The 20,009-nt window shown below is 40.4% G+C and overlaps 1 protein-coding gene and 1 pseudogene across 3 annotated transcripts; both read right to left on the reverse strand.

Moving 5' to 3' along the window:
* Positions 1-292: 292 nt before the first annotated feature.
* On the reverse strand, positions 293-1,363 carry LOC139372294 (protein S100-A13-like; annotated as a pseudogene).
* Positions 1,364-3,681: 2,318 nt separating this feature from the next.
* On the reverse strand, positions 3,682-19,770 carry LOC139373307 (pre-B-cell leukemia transcription factor-interacting protein 1-like). Of its 3 annotated transcripts, XM_071113689.1 has the most exons (11): positions 19,672-19,766; positions 19,401-19,574; positions 18,363-18,478; positions 17,912-17,993; positions 17,614-17,687; positions 16,888-17,434; positions 15,447-15,671; positions 12,696-12,733; positions 9,349-9,441; positions 8,422-8,602; positions 3,682-5,064 (listed from the first exon to the last, which is right to left on the reverse strand). In XM_071113689.1, the coding sequence occupies exons 3-11, from the start codon at positions 18,438-18,440 to the stop codon at positions 4,028-4,030; spliced, it is 2,355 nt and encodes a 784-aa protein (XP_070969790.1). In that variant the 5' UTR covers positions 18,441-18,478; positions 19,401-19,574; positions 19,672-19,766; the 3' UTR covers positions 3,682-4,027. The 3 variants fall into 3 exon arrangements, with proteins under 3 accessions (XP_070969790.1, XP_070969789.1, XP_070969791.1); XM_071113688.1 differs by having other exon boundaries at positions 19,401-19,770; XM_071113690.1 differs by lacking the exon at positions 19,672-19,766 and having other exon boundaries at positions 19,140-19,403.
* Between the last annotated feature and the right edge of the window lie 239 nt (positions 19,771-20,009).

Genomic DNA, 20,009 nt, shown 5'->3' on the forward strand with positions numbered 1-20,009 from the left:
TCTCCCCCGCAGCATTGCCAACGAGCAGGCCCATTTTCCCCCCTCTAGGCCTCCAAGCCACCATTTAGACAGGCCCATTGAGCTAAAGATGGACCAGCTAATCTGGCATTTTCCAGAATTGCCCTATGGCCAGTCCGTCTCTGAGTAAGATGTCAATGAACCAAAAATAGACAGAAGGAGAGTTAAGACAATGGATCCTTTTATTCAAAGTCTCCTGCTTTAGAAAATGATCAACTGAATAATTGTGCATGTCAATTCAGATTAAAAGCTTGCCACACAGCTACATAGAGGATCATTTAATTGCACATTGATACACATCCAACGGAATCCCACACATTGTTTTTATTGGGTAAAAGCCCCCTTGCTTGTTGACAAGTTTTCCAATCAGCTGCCAGAACTTCCAGCTCCCTGTCGTTGTTTTCATCCAACGAACCTATGAGCTGCTCGATGACGCCTGTATCGCTGGTATTCTACAGGCAATCAGAGAGGAAAGAGGGGACAGTGACCCATTCAGGCCCAGACTGGGTTAGCAATGAGCTGCATGGAAAGGCTACTCTGCCATCTAATGGTCAAGAATACTACAGATCATATGGCACTGAGTCGGAGTTCGACAAACTTTGGTTAGTGTCATTTTGCAGAATAAAATGGAAGGTTTATGCCAGAGCAAATATCAGTGATTGCGTCCCAAAAAGCATCCTATTCCCTATATAGTGCACTACTTTGGGTGCGTGAGTGTGTTTGGGTATGCAAGCTCATCCGAGAGCAATAGAAATTGCACAGACAAGGATTAGGCCTGCAATCACCCACATATAGGATGCTTGTTACCAGGCTATCATTCAGCCACTCACTCACTGCTCTAGATAATAATGTACTGCGAAATGGATGCCAAGTATTAAGTGGGTGCTAAAGAGGGCTAAGGCTACATCCCAAATGGTACACTATGCCCGATGTAGTGCACTACTTATGACCATTTACCTTAACAAAAACAGGTAGTTGAGAGGCCACCAGGCTGCTGAACTCCTCTTTGTTCAGGGTGTTTGAGGATCCATCATTCCCAGCAAAGGTCTTGAACTGGGAGACAACTACATTGATGACAGAGTCCATTGTATTGATTCAATATGGAGTGACTGCAAATACATGCGAAATAAACAAGTCTGCTTATAAAGTCTATACATGTTACATTTATATCCATTGTAGAGATACTGAAATAAAGCCAGCAACTAAATCATGGTAATCCAGAAAACGACATAAAATCAAGAGGAAAGACAAAACAGTATTAAAAGGAAAACCAGTCATATTCATCCCACCTCGTGAGGTATGGTCTGGTTGCAGCTGCCAGCAGGTGTAGAGAATCGTCATCTCTCCACTCTTTCCTTTTCTTTCTCCATCCTGTTCACTATGTAGCTCGGCCTAGTGCGGAGGCCCAGTATTAGAGCCTCTGGCTGACCAGGTGTTTGTGGGATGTAGAATGATAGGTATGACAGCCTCTGCGGGTTTAAAGTGTTGGACAGAAAACATCCATCATTACTGACTGTTTTACTAATCAGTTCATCTGGTCATGATCTGTCCAGTCACTCATAGGTTACATTCCCCGTTTAGGCCATTTGTATAGGACCCTGGTCAAAAGTAGTGGACTATAAAGGGAATAGGGTGCCATTTGGGACGCACAGAGTGCTAAGGGGGTGTGTTACGTGTGGACATGAACGTGTCGTCATGTGCATGTTTCTTTGAGGTTCTTAGTTTCATTATTACTTACAAGGGATTAGTCTGCATCATAAATGTCTAGTAATGTGGACACAAAAGATTAATTCCACACATGTATGTACTTCCCCCTCCTCCGCCAGTAGCGTAAGTGACGTACACCTAAGCCTTGTTCACACTGCCTAAATTCTCAAATCAGTTGTTAATCAAATTCATTTTAGAATACTGATTGTCCAAACAGCAAGTTAAGTGACCAAATTGTATATATGCGTGTTCAGACAGCAGTTATTTGCGGATATGGCTATTTGTCATAGTAACGACAGGTGTGAGCACATTGGTGTAGGCTGATTGGCGGTGGTGCTCGTGCTTCCTGTCACTCAAAAGTTATGTAGCAAGCTACAAACTGCTAGTGTGAACAAGCCTTTAGACAGAGGGAAATATATATATATTTGTAAAAAAAATAAAAATACATTATCTTTCAAGATGAAGATTTTTATTGTAATCTTAAAAGTCCAACACAAACCCACTAAGAGAGACGGCTGCTGAGACTAGACTACTCATTCAACTTAACTAAATTTTATTAAATGCTAAACTGGGACTGTCCTGACTCCTAAGTTATCTAAAGGATATGTCCATTGTAAAATAACATTTTGTTACACATGTAATCATGTGCATTTTGGAGAGTAAAAAAAAAAAAAATCCTAATTTTATGCAGTTTGTTTATAACCACTCAAGTTGCTTATTATTTTAAGTATTTATCCACATCATCGCTAAACTTCTTTGGTCAAAAAGCTTGAACAATGAATTTACATTTACAGGTTTTAAATTCAACCAAAAACATTAAAATATTACTTACTATATCTTACTAAATTCACAAAAGGAGTAACCTCCTACATTTTTTTATCTTCACAAAAGACAAAAAAAAAAATAACCGGACCATAACCAATCAAGTTAACAAATAGTTTGAATTCTTCAGCTTACAGAAGCAAACCAATTTAGTTGTCTGTCAAACACTGTCAATCCAAGTGTGAAAATTGACTTATAAATAAAAAAAGGCACGTCGCTGGAAGAAACAAAATCTTCAAAATAAAACTTAAGCAATTTCTTTCACATTATATACTTTAAAGAACATAGTGTTGGTTTGATGTTAAAATGCTAAGTTAAATTAGGGACGAGTCTTATCTTTCTTAAATTTTATTTTTTTTTAAAAGCTATTAAAACCTGAAAGCCTAATGTAATTGATACAGTGAGTGTGACAACAGATAAAATTAAAAACAGTCATCCAGAAATGTATACAGGTTCAACTCTTGTAAAGTACCAACCATTTCTTTTAATATGTACTAATGTCATAACCTTGTACTTAGTTTGACTTTGAAATCTGGCATGAACTCAAGGTAAATGGCATTGCGTGACAAAACATCAGTTAAACCGATCTCATAGACATATTTTCCAGGTTATATCACCGTAATCAAAATAACTATAAAAAGGAAAATGCAACCAATAAGAGTGCTTATTGAAAATACCATTGACTGATCAAAATGTGTCAAAAACAATAGTTCAGATGTATCAAATTGCCAATTTGGTTTTGCACTCCTTTATCAATGTCTAACGCAGCATAGTACACTGAGCTATATTAGAATTGATTCCTGCCACGTTAGGACACCACATGATCTCAGTGTGAATAAGTAGTAAGAACTCCTGCTTGTGCCAAAGCGATTGAGGCAGCAGAGCTGGGCCCCCGTCCTGGCTTGGCCGGGCACCTTCTGCTTTCATTAAAATGTTCCAGAATGTTCTGCTTTCACCGACCATTATACTCAAATGGTAAGACAATTAGCAAAAAACAGAAACCAACCACTAAGGGCCTAGCGCCTACACAGCACTGTATAGAGCTGATACAACAGAAGCTATCAGAGCCGATACAGAACCGGTTCAACTAGTTCTGATCCTGATGATGACAACAGAGGAGAGACTGATCGGCAATCAGTTGTTGTGGGAACATAGAGTTCACATTGCTGTGAATCATATCCTGTTTTAATCTTGAACTGCGACATTACAAGTGCCAAACACTTTATGCAAACCAACTCCACACAACTGTCAACATGTAGGGCTTGGAATTGAAAACATGACATGAACTGACATAAGGAGGTAACGACCGAGTCCCAAAAGACAAGAACGATTTCAGCTAATTATAGATGCAGAGATAGGGACATGTCTACGAAATGCAAGATCACTCCTTGTTTCGGAAGCTTTAAAATACCTGCTGTATACCACCATGGAATACCAGTGCTGTATCTTGATGTTGCATCTTCTTCTGGATTATTTATATCTATGTAGTGGCTGCAAACTTCCACAAAGCTTCTCGCTCAAACTCCTCCATCGCCTCCTCCAGAGAGTCATCATCCTCCAAAATGTCCACCATGTCCTCTAAAATGTCCGCCACATCTTCAACGAAGTCACTGAAGAGAACTTTGTCATGGACGAACACACCGTCTCGGAAAAACATGGCGGCCAGCTTCTGGATCTCGGCCTTGCTGTCCGACGTAGACCCCTCCAGCTTGCTCAGGTAGCCATCTAACAACTCCTCAAATTCAGACAGTTCCACGGGAACGAGCCCTTCCTGGCTAGCGCAGTCCTCAACACTGCTGCAGCCCGCCAGGGGGCGAACGTTGCGTCCAAGTTTCTCTTCCTGGTGCTTCCAGAAGCTGGTGTGTTCATATTGGTGGGGCTGATGTTGCTCCTTATAGTTGGAGTCTTGTTGATGGTGATTGGACTCTTTCTTGTAGTCTTTCCTGGACTGCCAGAGCCTCTCCTGCTTTCTTTTATCCCTGTCCAGCCTGCGCTCGTTCTTCTCCCTCTCCCATTTATCCTGAGATTTCTTGCAGGCCTCTTTATGAGAGTTTTCTTTGTTAGCCTTCCAGTCCCTCTCATCTTTCTCCTTCCATCTGCCCTCCATGCAGTGTTTCCAGTACTTCTCTCCCTTCCACTCCTTCTCTTCCTTTTTCCAGTGACCTTTGCTGTGGTCCTTGCCTTTTTTCCCATCCTTGTTCCTGCTTTCCCATGGATTTTTCTTGCCCTCACTCCTCCCCATCTTCTCCACCTGCTCACTGAGCCTCCTCTGGATATCAGCCAGGCTCTCCCTTACCCTCTTCTGGTACCCTTCATCCTTCTTCCTCCCCTCCAGTCTCTTCCTGCTTTCCTCCAACAGCACCTTCTGCCTCTGAAGCTCTTCCTTCACCCTGGCACCCTCTCTCAGGTCACTCCTCCTTTCGGGCACTACTGTGGTGCTACTCTGGTTGCTAATTCCAGGTTGGCCAGTAGGTGGTGGAGTTGGGCTTGAGGGCAGTGGGGCTGTATCCTGGTTGGCTGAGGTAGACATTATCAGAACAAAATCAGTGAGTTACAGCACATTCAGCTACCAAACCAGAGCTGTGATTGAATACTAACATACTCTATACTTAATGAGCATATACACACACACTACATACTTTTAGTATACTGTAAACAAACGGTAACCTTTCAGCTGAGTGTACTAGCTCTTCGCCTGTCTACCGGAAGTTAATGCTGTTGCTATGTAACCTCCTGCTAGCTAGTTAGCATAACAAATTACTAGTTAGACATTTGAACTATTGTCCTTAAATTCAATCTGGAGTGCTAAAGTCTGCTCGTAGACTCAGAGCGTGTCGCTCTCGGAGCGCACACTGGACACTCGGGCTGAGGAGTAGGGTTGATGTGAGCCGTTCTGACCTTACAACTGTCAAGCACCTAAGCGAACATTGGCTAGCTTGCCAGCTACTTCCAGACAAAAATGAGACCACTAGGACCATTTTACTCGCCCTAACAGAGCTGGTTTGGCCGTTTATGTTATCCAGAGCATTGGAGACGAACTGTGCTGTTGGCAAAAAAGCGTAATTAAATTGTTGCCAACGGTTACTGACACTGGCCATATTCAACGGGTGTTGAGCTCTCGTAAATGCATTATTCTGTGCTCTGGTACACACAGACGAGTGCTCAAATCTGAGTAGATATCCAAAGCGAATTTACAAAAGCACCCGAATGAATGCCCATTGAGAACTCACAACGAGTATACCATTTAGCTAAGCGAAGAATGACGGGAATAATCAAGGCACTAAACGTTGGGTAGTTAGATTGCATATAGTTAATATACTGGCAAGTTTGATGTATAAGTAGCCAACTAATGTTAGGTAACGTTAGCTAGCATACCGGTACATAGTGTAATAGTACGCTATGTGGTTCGTAAGGACAGCATAGCTAACAAATTGTCAGCCAACATAACGTGTAAGGTAACTTATTTGAAAAGTCATTACATTGCTCAACATTTTCTTAACATTTGTCATAATTAGTTAAAGCAATGAATTTCTATCTGCTCTCGTTGTACTTCGGCTGCATATTTTCCGCCATTCTATTCAAATCTGAAAACGATGTGAAGCATGCCCATTTCCTGAAGAATTGCATTATGGGCCATAAAGTACAGATAGTGTCCACTGCGTGTATACTTCATATTTTGGCAAATTTAGTACAACATTCGCAAACTTTTGGCATACTAACTACATCCATACTATGACCAATAAGCATACTATATACACTCAAGTCACAAATAGTACGGTTAGTATGGAGTATTCTAAAGCAGCTCGTATGATGGTCACATGCATGTTGAAGCAGAGACTTACAGCAGCAATAAAACCTCCACTGAACCATACAGTTCACTTTGATCAGGGTGAGGGTAAACTCAAATTGAAGGCATTCAATTCATTATTTGAATAAAAAACTAAAATAAAAAGGAACAACTTGAAATAAAAAGCTTAGAGTTTTTAGCTTATTGAGAAGTTATTGGAATTTCAGTTGTTTTCTTCCTTACATTTAACTGTTAACAAGGCAAGTCAGTTAAGAACAAATTCTTATTTACAATGACACCCACCCCAACCTGGACGGTGCTGGGCCAATTGTGCGCCGCCCTATGGGACTCCCAATCACATCCGGTTGTGATACAGCCTGGAATCGAACAAGGGTCTGTAGTGACGACTCTAGCACCGAGACGCAGTGCCTTAAACCACAGCGCCACTCAGGAGCTCCGGGTGCATTATTATTCAAATTTGCCAAAATTGACTTCTATGTATAATGTCGAGGCCAAAAGTTTTGAGAATGACACAAATATAAATTTGACAAAAAGTTTGACAAAAATATCTAAAGACATTGAAGCAGCAGATGTTACTACGGAATACTGAGGTATAATTACAAGCATTTCATAAGTGTCAAAGGCTTTTATTGACAATTACATGAAGTTGATGCAGTGACATTATTTGCAGTGTTGACCCTTCTTTTTCAAGACCTCTGCAATCCGCCCTGGCATGCTGTCACATCCTGACTGATGGCAGCCCATTCTTCTTGCATAATCAATGCTTGGAGTTTGGGTTTTTGTTTGTCCACCGGCCTCTTGAGGAATGACCACAAGTTCTCAATGGGATTAAGGTCTGGGGAGTTTCCTGGCCATGGACCCAAAATATCAATGTTTTGTTCCCGAGCCACTTAGTTATCACTTCTGTCTTTTGGGAAGGTGCTCCATCATGCTGGAAAAAGCATTGTTCATCACCAAACTGTTCCTGGATGGTTGGGAGAAGTTTCTCTCGGGATGTTTTGGTACCATTCTTTATTCATGGCTGTGTTCTTAGGCAAAATTGTGAGTGAGCCCACTCCCTTGGCTGTGAAGCAACCCCACACATGAATGGTCTCAGGATGCTTTACCGTTGGCACGACACAGGACTGATTGTAGCGCTCACCTTGTCTTCTCCGGACAAGCTTTTTTTCCAGATGTCCCAAACAATCGGAAAGGGGAATCAGAGAAAACTTAACCCCAGTCCTCAGCAGTCCGATCCCTGTAACTTTTGCAGAATATCAGTCTGTCCCTGATGTTTTTCCTGGAGAAAAGTGGCTTCTTTGCTGCCCTTGACACCAGGCCATCCTCCAAGTCTTCGCCTCACTGTGCGTGCAGATGCATTCACACCTGCCTGCTGCCATTCCTGAACAAGCTCTGTACTCGTGGTGCCCCGATCCCACAGCTGAATCAACTTTAGGAGATGGTCCTGGTGCTTGCTGGACTTTCTTGGGTGCCCTGGAGCCTTCTTCGCAACCGCTCTCCTTGAAGTTCTTGATGAGTCGATAAACGGTTGATTTAGGTGCAATCTTACTGGCAGCAATATCCTTGCCTGTGAAGCCCTTTTTGTGCAAAGCAATAATGACGGCACGTGTTTCCTTGCAGGTAACCATGGTTGACAGAGGAAGAACAATGATTCCAAGCACCACCATCCTTTTGAAGCTTCCAGTCTGTTATTCAAACTCAAATCAGCATGACGGAGTGATCTCCAGCCTTGTCCTCCTCAACACTCACACCTGTGTTAACGAGAGGATCACTGACATGTCAGCTGGTCCTTTTGTGGCAGGGCTGAAATGCACTGGAAATGTTTTTTTGGTGATTCAGTTCATTTGGCAAAAAGGGACTTTGCAATGAATCTGATCACTCTTCATAACATTCTGGAGTATATGCAAATTGGCATACTACAAATTGAGGCAGAAGACTGAAAAAGAATGTGTCATTCCCAACTTTTGGCCACGACTGTACATTACCAAACAAATTAATATATGAGCAGTGGAAGAAAGGCACTCATGATTCATTAAGGAATTCACAGTGAGATGAAAATACTGTACCTGAAGTGAGTTGGGACAGTTCGGTCACTCTGGCCCTCAGCGACTCCAGCTCCTCCTTCAGGCCAGGCAGGGATGACAGCTCTTCTTTCATAGTATTTTCTTGCTCCAGATCTCCTTTTCTGTTTTCATTACCCGTTGCTGATCCTGCATTTAGTGCTGAGTCAAGTTCTTCTTTATGGGCCTATAACAGAGAGGGGGAAAAAGTTCTTAGACAGGTAGGACATAATAACGATTCTAAAAATATTTCTTAAAAATAATTAGGCCGTGGCTCCGACTTTTTGGGGATCTTTAAGTCCAAAGATCCGTAGCTTCTGAGTATGCTCGTGCCACTCAGACATTGCTCGTCCTAATATTTATATATTTCTTTATTCTTTTACATTTAGATTTAAGTGTATTGATGTGAATTGTTAGCACTGTTGGAGCTAGCAAAATGCTTGTGTTCCTACACCTGCAATAACATCTGCTAAATATGTGAATGTGACCAACAAAATTTGATTTGTGCGTCTCAAAGTTCTGCACATGTATATTCTCTCCTTTACGCGCATAAAACAGAGTACTCAGGCGAATGGTGCTTGTTTAATAAAAGTTACATCAAAACTGAATTATTGTCTACAAGATCACATAATGATCATAGTAAGTACATAACAGAACCAAATATAATAGTAATTATGAAACGTAGAATACTGTGATCATTGTGATATTGCAGACATTAATTCAGCTTTGATCTAACTTTATTAAACAAGCAACATTCGCTTGAGTAGCCCGTTCTCGGTGCTTAAAGTAGAGAATATACACATGCTCAGATTGTGATCCACACATATGCAGAGGCGTCGGGAAGCAATGGATCTTTTAGTCCAGTGGACTAAAGATCACGAAAAAGTTGGATCCGCAGCCACTCCAAAATAATAATATGGTTCATGGGCTGACCTGGAGCTGTGTTTCTAACTGGGAGATTTGATGATTTTCTTGTGTCAGTTTGTCCAAAAGCTCCTTCATCTTCTGAGGATCGTTTAGCCAGTCCTGTCCAGCAGAATACAAATCACAGACAATCAACAACACAGCACTATACACAGTACCAGTCAAAAGTTTGAACACCTATTCATTCATGGGTTTCTCTTTATTTTTACTATTTTCTCAATTGTAGAATAATAGTGACGACATCAATACTACGAAATCATGTAGTAACCAAAAAAAAAAGTGTTAAACTAGTCTAAATATATTTTATATTCTTCAAAGTAGCCACCCTTTGCCTTGACAGCTTGGCACACTTGGCATTCTCTCAACCAGCTTCATGAGGTTTTCAATTAACAGGTGTGCCTTGTTAAAAGTTCATTTGAGGAATTTCTTTCCTTCTTAATGCATTTGAGCCAATCAGTTGTGACAAGGTAGGGGTGGTATACAGCAGAAAGCCCTATTTGGTCAAAAGTCCATGTCCATATTATGGCAAGAACAGCTCAAATAAGCAAAGAGAAACGACAGTCCATTACTTCAAGACATGAAGTTCAGGGAATTCGGAAAAATCAAGAACTTTGAAAGTTTCTTCAAGTGCAGTCGCAAAAACCATCATGTGCTATGATGAAACTGGCTCTCATGAGGACCGCCACAGGAAAGGAAGCCCCAGAGTTACCTATGCTGCAGAGGAGAAGTTTAGTTAACAGCCTCAGAAATTGCAGACCAACTAAATGCTTCAGAGTTCAAATAACAGACATCAACTGTTCAGATTGCTGCAAAGAAACCACTACTCAAAGGACACCAATAAGAAGACTTTGTTTAGGCTAAGAAACATGAGCAAAGGACATTAGACCAGTGGAAATCTGTCCTTTGGTCTGATGAGTCCAAATTTGAGATTTGGGTTCCAACCTCCATGTCTTTGTGAGACGCAGAGTAGGTGAACAGATGATCTCTGCATGTGAGGTTTTGCATGTGTGATTCATTTAGAATTCAAGGCAGATGACCTGGCCTCCACAACCACCAACCCAATTGAGATGGTTCGGGATGAGTTGGACTGCAGAGTGAAGGAAAAGCAGCCAACAAGTGCTCAGCATATGTGGGAACTCCTTCAAGACTGTTAGAACATTCCAGGTGAAGCTGGTTGAGAGAATGCCAAGTGTGCAAAGCTGTCATTGCTGCAAAGGGTGGACACTGCTTTGTTTAACACTTATTTGGTTACTAGATTATTCCATGTGTTACTTCATAGTTGTGATGTCTTCACTATTCCTCCACAATGCAGAAAATATAAAAAAAACCCTTGAATGGAAGTATCCAACATTGTACCCATCTTGTAAATCCACAACACAATATAAATCAATAAATCAGCATTATATACAATCAACACAGTAGTTATATACAGTTGAAGTCAGAAGTTTACATAAACTAGTTTTAATGATTCAAGTGTTTCAACCAAACCACACATTTCTTCTTAACAAACTAGTTTTGGAAAGTCGGTTCAGACATCTACTTTGTGCATGACAAGTAATTTTTCCAACAATTGTTTACAGACAGATTATTTCACTTATAAATTCACTGTATCACAATTCCAGTGGGTCAGAAGTTGACATACACTAAGTTGACTGTGTCTTTAAACACAGCTTGGAAATTCCAGAAAATGATATCATGGCTTTAGAAGCTTCTGATAGGCTAATTGGCATCATTTGAGTCAATTGGAGGTGTATCTGTGGATGTATTTCAAGGTCTACCTTCAAACTCAGTGCCTCTTTCCTTGACATCATGGGAAAAATCAAAGGTAAAATTGTAGACCTCCACAAGTCTGGTTCATCCTTGGGAGCAATTTCCAAACGCCTGAAGGTACCATGTTCATCTATACAAACAATAGTATGTCATATCGCTCAGCAACAGCAAAGGACCTTGTGAAAATGCTGGAGGAAACAGGTACAAAATTATCTATATCCACAGTAATACGAGTCCTATATCGACATAACCTGAAAGGCCGCTCAGCAAGGAAGAAGTCACTGCTCCAAAACCTCCATAAAAAAGCTAGACTGCGGTTTGCAACTTCATATGGGAGAAATGTCCTCTGGTCTGATGAAACAAAAATATAACTGTTTAGCCATAATGACCATCGTTATGTTTGGAGGAAAAGGGGGGAGGCTGGCGAGCTCGAAGAACACCATCCCAACAGTGAAGCACAGGGGTGGCAGCCCCTGTGGGGGTGCTTTGCTGCAGGAGGGACTGGTGCACTTCACAAAATAGATGGAATCATGAGGAATATTATGTGGATATATTGAAGCAACATCAAATCGGGAAGTTAAAGCTTGGTCGCAAATGGGTTGTCCAAATGGACCCCAAGCATACTTTCAAAGTTGTGGCAAAATGGCTTAAGGACAACAAAGTCCTTTGTGGGCAGAACTGAAAAAGCATGTGCGGGCAAGGAGGCCTACAAACCTGACTCAGTTACACCAGCTCTGTCAGGAGGACTGGGCCAAAACTCACCCAACTTATGGTGGGAAGCTTGTGGAAGGCTACCTGACACATTTGACCCAAGCTAAACAATTTAAAAGCAATGCTACCAAATACACTCAATTAGTATGTCAAATTCTGACCCACTGGGAATGTGATGAAAGAAATAAAATCTCAAATAAATATATTATTCTGACATTTCACATTCTTAAAATAAAGTGGTGATCCTAACTGACCTAAAACAGGGAATTTTTACTAGGATTAAATGTCAGGAATTGTGAAAAACTGAGTTTAAAATGTATTTGGCTAAGGTGTATGTAAACTTCCGACCTCAACTGTGTATGGGCAAACAGCGTAAAGCGAAGATTGGAACAATGCATATCTTATAAAAGTTTAATCTAATAAGGAAGATGTTAATTACTGATTTAAAGGGTCAATCTGCCATTGGTACATCAATTTCTTGACTTTTAAATGAAATACACCCATAGATTTAAAAAAATAAATATATAACAAATACCCCATCAGAACCCAAAATATAAGCTTGTTATACACCAATGTAAAATTGTAAATACTGTATAGCCTTAAAAGATGGGTAAAACTATAATTTGGATCTCATGGATGGTCAGTCGTCGAGTCCATAGCTTTGTGTATGAATTTAAAAGTTACATTTCTTCAGCCCCATCCCTCAGCCGTTTACCAAAACAGTGGCAGCGTGGTCGCTTTGTCGTTGTTTCAACAGCAGATTGCCCCTTTAATATCATTCTATTACACATTCTTCTCTAAATTTGTCCAATTCCTTTAACTTCCACCCCAATACAACATTGTTGAAAGGTAGGAAGTAGGATAGAGGAACAGACCTGGTTTTGTTCTGCCCCACTCAGCTCATCCGAGTCATCTGTCAAAAAATTAAATAAAACATTTTCCAAACTTTTGTAACGTATATTAAAAAGGCACATGACTAAATAGTTTATTTCCAAAATAAAAACACTGATGCCATTGCAGTCTATTGCATTAATGACCTTGAAGTGTAATTTGTCAGCTCTCTCAACTTGTCTAATTTCAGTTTTCAAAGTATTAACAGTTATTACACCTCAAGTCCTCTGCGCTGCAGGATGAAAGAACTCCCTGCTGCAATGACGACTGCTGATGATTACTAGATACAAAGCCAATAGAAAGACTACACCAAAAAAAAAACACTTTCAAAAGCTTGGGGTTACTTAGAAATGTCCTTGTTTTTTAAAGAAAAACACATTTTGTCCATTAAAATATCAAATTGATCAGAAAATACAATGTAGACATTGTTAATATTGTAAATTACTATTGTAGCTGGAAACGGAATATCTACATAGGTGTACAGAGGCCCATTATCAGCAACCATCATTCCTGTGTTCCAATGACACGGTGTGTTAGCTAATCCAGGTTTATCATTTTAAAAGGCTAATTGATCATTAGAAAACCCTTTTGCAATTATTTTAGCACAGCTGAAAACTGTTGTTCTAATTAAAGAAGCAATAAAACTGGCCTTCTTTAGACTAGTTGAGTATCTGGAGCATGAGCATTTGTGGGTTCACAATGGCCAGAAACAAATAACTTTCTTCTGAAACTCATCAGTCTATTCTTGTTTTGTGAAATGAAGGCTATTCCATGCATGAAATTGCCAAAAAACGGAAGATCTCGTACAACGCTGTGTACTACTCCCTTCACAGAACAGCGCAAACTGGCTCTAACCAGAATAGAAAGAGTGGGAGGCCCCGGTGCACAACTGAGCAACAGGACAAGTACATTAGTGTCTAGTATGAGAAACAGACACCTCACAAGTCCTCAACTGGCAGCTTCATTAAATAGTACCCACAAAACACCAGTCTCAACGTCAACAGTGAAGAGGCGACTCCGGGATGCTGGCCTTCTTCGCAGAGTTTCAAATAAAAAGTCATCTCTCAGACTGACCAATAAAAATAAATTATTAAGATGGGCAAAAAAAAAACAGACACTGGACAGAGGAACTCTGCCTAGAAGGCCAGCATTCCGGAGTTGCCTCTTCACTGTTGACGTCGAGACTGGTGTTTTGTGGGTACTATTTAATGAGGCTGCCAGTTGAGGACTTATGAGGCGAAATTTCTAAGTGACCCCAAACTTTTTAATGGTAGTGTTATATATAAATAATAAAAAAAGGTTACAAATTGATCTACACAAAATAGTCAATGTCAAAGTTTTTTAAACAAATTAAGAAAAATGTCATAACTAAAATAGTCATTGCATTCACCCCCTTTGTTTAGGCAAACAAAGGAGTTCAGAAGTAACCTTTGGCTTAACAAATCACATAAGTTATATGGACTCCATGTGGAATAATAGGGGCTGACATGATTTTTGAATGACCACTCCATCCCTTGTCCCCTACAACATCTGTAAGATGCCTCAGTCAAGTATTGAATTTCAAGCACAGATTCAACTACAAAGACGAGGGAGCTTTTGAAAGCCTCATGAAGGGCAGTGACTGGTAGCTGGATAACAATAACAAATCAGACATTGAATATATCTTTAAGCATGGTCAAGTTAATAATTATGCTGTAGATGATGTATTAAACCATCCAGACACAAAGATGCAGTCGTCCTTCTGAACTGAGCTGTTGGACAGGAAGGAAACTGCTTAGGGATGTCACCATGACGCCACTGGTGATTTTAACTTAGGATAATAACCTAAATGACAGGGCAAAAAGAAAAATATACAGAATATGAAAGTAATACTGCAAAAAAACACAGCAAAGGAATACACTTTTTGGCCATAATCCAAAGCCTTATGTTCGGGGCAAATCCAACATCACTGAGTAACTGCCTCTATTTGCAACCATGGTGGTGGCTGCATCATGTTGTGGGTATGCTTGACATTGCAAAAACTGTGGCATTTTTTTTAGGATGAAAACAAACGGGATGGCGCTAAGCACTGACAAAACCGTCTTCAGTCTGTTTTACACCAGACAATGGGAGAATAATTCACCTTTTAGCTGAACAATTATCTACAACACAAAGCCAAATCTACACTGGAGTTGCTTACCAAGAAGACAGTGAATGTTCCTAAGCGGCCAAGTAACAGTTTTGACTTAAATTTGCTTGAAAATCTATGGCAAGACTTACATTTCTGTCCAGCCATGATCCCCAACACCTTGACAAAGCTTGAAGAATAAAACATAAAAAAAATGGGCAAATACTGCACAATACAGGTGTGCAAAGCTCTTATTACTTACCCAAGACTCACAGCTGTAATCACTGCCAAAAGTTGTTTCTAACATGTATTGATTCAGGGGGGGGGGGGGGGGGGGGTGAATACTTATCTAATCAAGGTATATTAGGGTTTTATTTTTAATTAATCGTTTAAATATAGTTTATAATTATATAGTTTTTCCTTCAAGTATTTTGTTGACAAAAAAAATGACAAATCAATTTTAATCCCAATTAGGAAGACGATAGAATGTGAAGAAATCCAAGGGGGCTGTAGACTTTCTATAGATCAAAATAATGAAGCATTGTTGAGCCACTGTGTATTAAACTGTCCATTCCATAAGGAATTACATTTTAAAAATTAAACAAAACCTGGTTCAGGCTGAACTTACCGGAAAGGAAGAGGGACCCTAGACAGAGCAGGACCAGGGCTGCCACAATGCATGTGTTCATAGAGAAGCCCTTCTTCCCCCCTTTCCTCTCTGCCAGTTTGAACTCCACCTCATCATCATCTTCCTCCTCCGATGTCATTGTTGGTGCCACATTTCTCCTCCTCAGACCATTTCCTTCTTCAGCACTCGTGTCAGCTCTTCCAAAGTCAAAGCTACTGGGAGATTCTAGCAGAGGGAGAGAGAATAATAGCAGAAAGATTGATAATATGCAGAGAAAAAAAAAAGTAATCATGCACTAAAGGTATTGAAACTATTTATGCAAAAGTATTAGATGGTAGAGAATGCTCTGAATGTAGATTTGTCTTCTGAGGAATTCTAACGCAAATGTTGTTTTTGTAGCTGTGCGATAACAATAGAACCGCCATAGTCCAACGGTCACGGACATTTGAATTTGAATGAACTGGAGTCGGATGGCGGATATTGAGCCTGAAATCCACTATGGCGATGACAATGTGGGGTCTTATCTGATGTTGGCTTTCTATTACATTTCTGTTTGCAACACTTGTTGGCAAATTATTTTGACTGGATGTGAATTCAAATCCAAACTTGGAGTACAGAGCCAAAAGAAGAAAAAATGCTTCACGTTACTCTTAACGTGGAAACCAGTCGACACAAATGTCTTTCCATTTCTTTTAGAATTAAAAAAAATATGTTTTTTTTTAAAATTTGTAATCATTCATGTATTATGCATTTGTAAGAATTCATATTTTATAATTTTTTTGACTGGATTATATTACCTACCATTACTCATCAAATGTACAAATAAAATGGATACAATTTGTAGTCTTTTTATTGCAAGAAAGTGTTGAAGTAGGCCTTTGTAGAATAATACATACAGTACCAGTCAAAGTTGACACACCTACTCATTCAAGGGTTTTTCTTTATTTTTTACTATTTTCTACATTGTAGAATAATAGTGAAGACATCAAATCTATGAAATAACACATATGGAATCATGTAGTAACCAGAAAAAGTGTTTAACACTTTTGGTTACTACACGATACCATGTGTAATTTCATAGTTGAGGTCTTCACTATTATTCTACAATGTAGAAAAACCCTTGAATGAGTAGGTGTCCAAACTGTTGACTGGTACTTCACATGTGTATGCGCATGTTATGTACTTCAAAATATACAAATAATCCAAATATTCTTAAGACATGACTACATTAAATCAAACAAATTATTATATTTTTATACAAAGGTAGATATTTAGGTTGATTACAGCACAGTAGGTGAATCTGATGTGTAGGCTTAAAGGGACTTCAGACTGCGTTCTCTAGCGGGTACTTGCAGGCTGAGAAAGCCAGCAGTTCTAGTGTTAATTGTATGTCATCTCAGAAAATGTTTCCTGATTTCCAACCTAGTGTACACATCCATACCTTTTTCCTTTGGTATATCGGTCACGGTTTCAGGTAATTCTGTCTCCCCCGTTTCCAGTGATGGCGCTTGTGCTGCATCCTCTGAACCAATGGTATCTGGAGGAGGACTATCAGGGGCAGGGCCAATATCAGTGACAGTGTCAGATGGGGGGCCCGTTGGGGTGGGAGTCTCTGTGTGAATGCTTAGGTCGTGTTTGGCACTAGGGGCACTAGTCTCTAGGGCAATACTCTCAGGTACAGGGCCTGTATCAGTGTGGGTATCAAGAGGAGAGCTCTCAGGGACGGGGCTCAACTCAGGCTCAACCTCTGAGGGGGGTGGTTCTGTGAAGGATGCATCCAATGGCACAACCAGGTTGACATGAGTGACAAAGGGCATGGCAGCGAGTTGCTCATTGTCAGTGGGGGAGCTGGTTACCATAGAATGGATGATGGGGGGTTCAGGTTGACTCTCCAGGTCATGGTCAAGGGGCACACCGCTAGTGGGGGATGGGCTTAACAGGGTAGGTCTGGAGGGGACAGGGCCCTCACAGGTATCAGGAGCCATTTCCTGGCAATCAGAGGAGAATAAAAGCACAAACCTTAATAGTCATTGGTAATAAGGAGTTATAACCATAGACATATGCCATATAACAAGACACAATTTTTTACTTTGTATTATGAAAGATTATGCGGTGAGAATGATGCCCTCAGAAAGAAGTGTGTTCATTAGGGATTCACAGTACAGACCTGTTGGCCCTTCTCTGACAACACTGTTTCTATTGGAGTCTCCTGGTCACTCGGCTTAGACTCTTCAGTGGCCCCTGGAACAGAATTAACATAATGTTAACACTTTAATAACATTGACATAACACATTGAATAATAAATTACATCCACACACACACACACACACACACACACACACACACACACACACACACACACACACGACTTCATTATGCAACAGCCATACATTAGGACAATAACACAATACTCCACACAGAAAGCATAGGGAAACCGTATTGGTGTGAGATAGAGCCCAGGTACCTGCGTCTTCCTCTGACAGACTAGGGACATCACAAAGACACTCAGTCCCACCATCCACAGGATCAACAATTTCAGCAGCTTCCTGAAATGTAGAAGGCAGTAGGTTATTATGATCTCATTAGAGGGCACATCATTCTCAACTAAACCGTTATCTATTCATCTAATGGAAATGTAATATAAAACTAATTGAAAATACTAACCTGACATCCAATACTGTGTTGAGGTGATCAGACTATTCTCCTGTCATTACAGTTGGCACCAGACCTGGATTTTAATTACTTTCAGCATTTGTTTGAATCTGCCTGGAGTGCCAGATGGGCAGTGTTTGCAGTTTTAGGACTTTTGCCAGGCAAGCTCAAACAGGCACATATAAAGTATTTGAATTTATTTAAGTATTTGAAACACAGGTCTGGTTGGAACACCATAGACACCCTGTACCAACCTATCTTACCTCTGGGGACAGCATGGTCCAACTGGTGGTCAAGGATCCACTGCGGCTGCTGCCTGTGCTGCTGCTGTTGTCAGACATCGCCCCCTTGAGGCTCAGCACAGAAACTACAACGTATTCTGCAGAGATTCACTCACTTGTAACAAATATGTAATTATGAATGACTAAATAATAACTCCGTGGTTCCACAATGTCTGCAGTATCTACATATAGGCCAGGAGGACTGTGATCTACTTGAGCACTGGGTTCTCATCATGCATTTGCACAAATTAAATTCATATAGGCCTAATAAAGTATCAGTAGAGAAAAAAAAAATATCATGCCAGTGTATTGGAAAAGTGCCTTTCAAACCAACATTGTATCAGAGATCATATTACACTAAATTGTTCACCTACAGTGAAGAATCTGACATTAATAGAAAAACAGAAATACTGCATAGCCTACATTCTAGCTCGTTGCAATCAATGTAATTTGTAGCAAACCCTAACATTAAGATAAACTGCATTATTGCAACTTAAATTGAGACAACTGATAAGTGACAAACATTGAAGGAATCGCGATAAAGTGGCTATTTTAAAGAAAGACGGACCCTCATTATTGCTTGGTTAGGGCCTCAATTGTTTCTATACTTCTGTGCCGCTCAGATACGACCAAAAAATGTCAGATCCAGGTGGCAATGAGGCTGGAGGCTTGTTGTTAAAGGTAGCTAACAAATTCAGAACTGTGGGTTAATCTTTGACAAACCCAGGCGACATGTTATCTTTTTTGCCTGATTCTTACATTTCCGTCGTGTGAATTATCAGTTTGCTCCTGTGAGAAGTGAAGTGAAGTAAAGTAAGAGAAGTCATGACGCCAAATTCACTGGAGACAAAATGTTTGTAGCCACTATATAGCGTACTTTGTTCAACTTCCAATGGTAAACGAAGGCTGCATGCAATCACTCCCACATTTAAGCACTCGCTTCCGCGTACAATAGCCACGCGTTGACCAAACACACAATACTTTCCCCTAATAAAATACATGTAAATAGCATATTCTTACCCCACTTATTTCACTTCAATTTCACCGTTTTAGCTCCGATAGTCCTCGTAATGTTATTTTGCAGGCAGCATTCCGGTCGTGATCATCGGATATTTGGGAATTCCCAGCTGCGTCACTCCGATGCTGCACAGTGTTTTCCAATGGGATGTCAATATGGCCGTTTGCGTTACCTCCCTTAAAAAGAACAACCAACCAAAGTGATGTGTTGTGTAACGAAAACGGCTTGATTGACGCGCGCAGGTGAAATTGGTGTCAGGTAATGGATACAGACCCCTTCTTTCACTGATGATAAGATGCTTGCATGTGCACATTATATACCGGAGGGGAGGCATCTTCAACCAGCCGTACATTGACACGTCTGTACTGAGCTATATTTGTCCGGACTTCCCGCCTGACTTCAACCCTGTTGCAGGGGATTGCCCATCTGTTCCACCATTGCTTCCCACTTTCGTCAGATACTAAAATAAACTGTACAGTTTTGTCTCTGTCTGTGTTGGACACCTGTAGGCCTATTGCAATTTATTGTAACCCTTAAATCTTCATCCTGAACCACATTTGACCACTTTAATAAAACCTTAAATATTGAATACACATTTACAAAATTAAGAA

Source organism: Oncorhynchus clarkii, chromosome 18 (assembly GCF_045791955.1).
Source record: "Oncorhynchus clarkii lewisi isolate Uvic-CL-2024 chromosome 18, UVic_Ocla_1.0, whole genome shotgun sequence".
In the NCBI taxonomy this organism is placed as follows: Eukaryota; Metazoa; Chordata; class Actinopteri; order Salmoniformes; family Salmonidae; genus Oncorhynchus; species Oncorhynchus clarkii.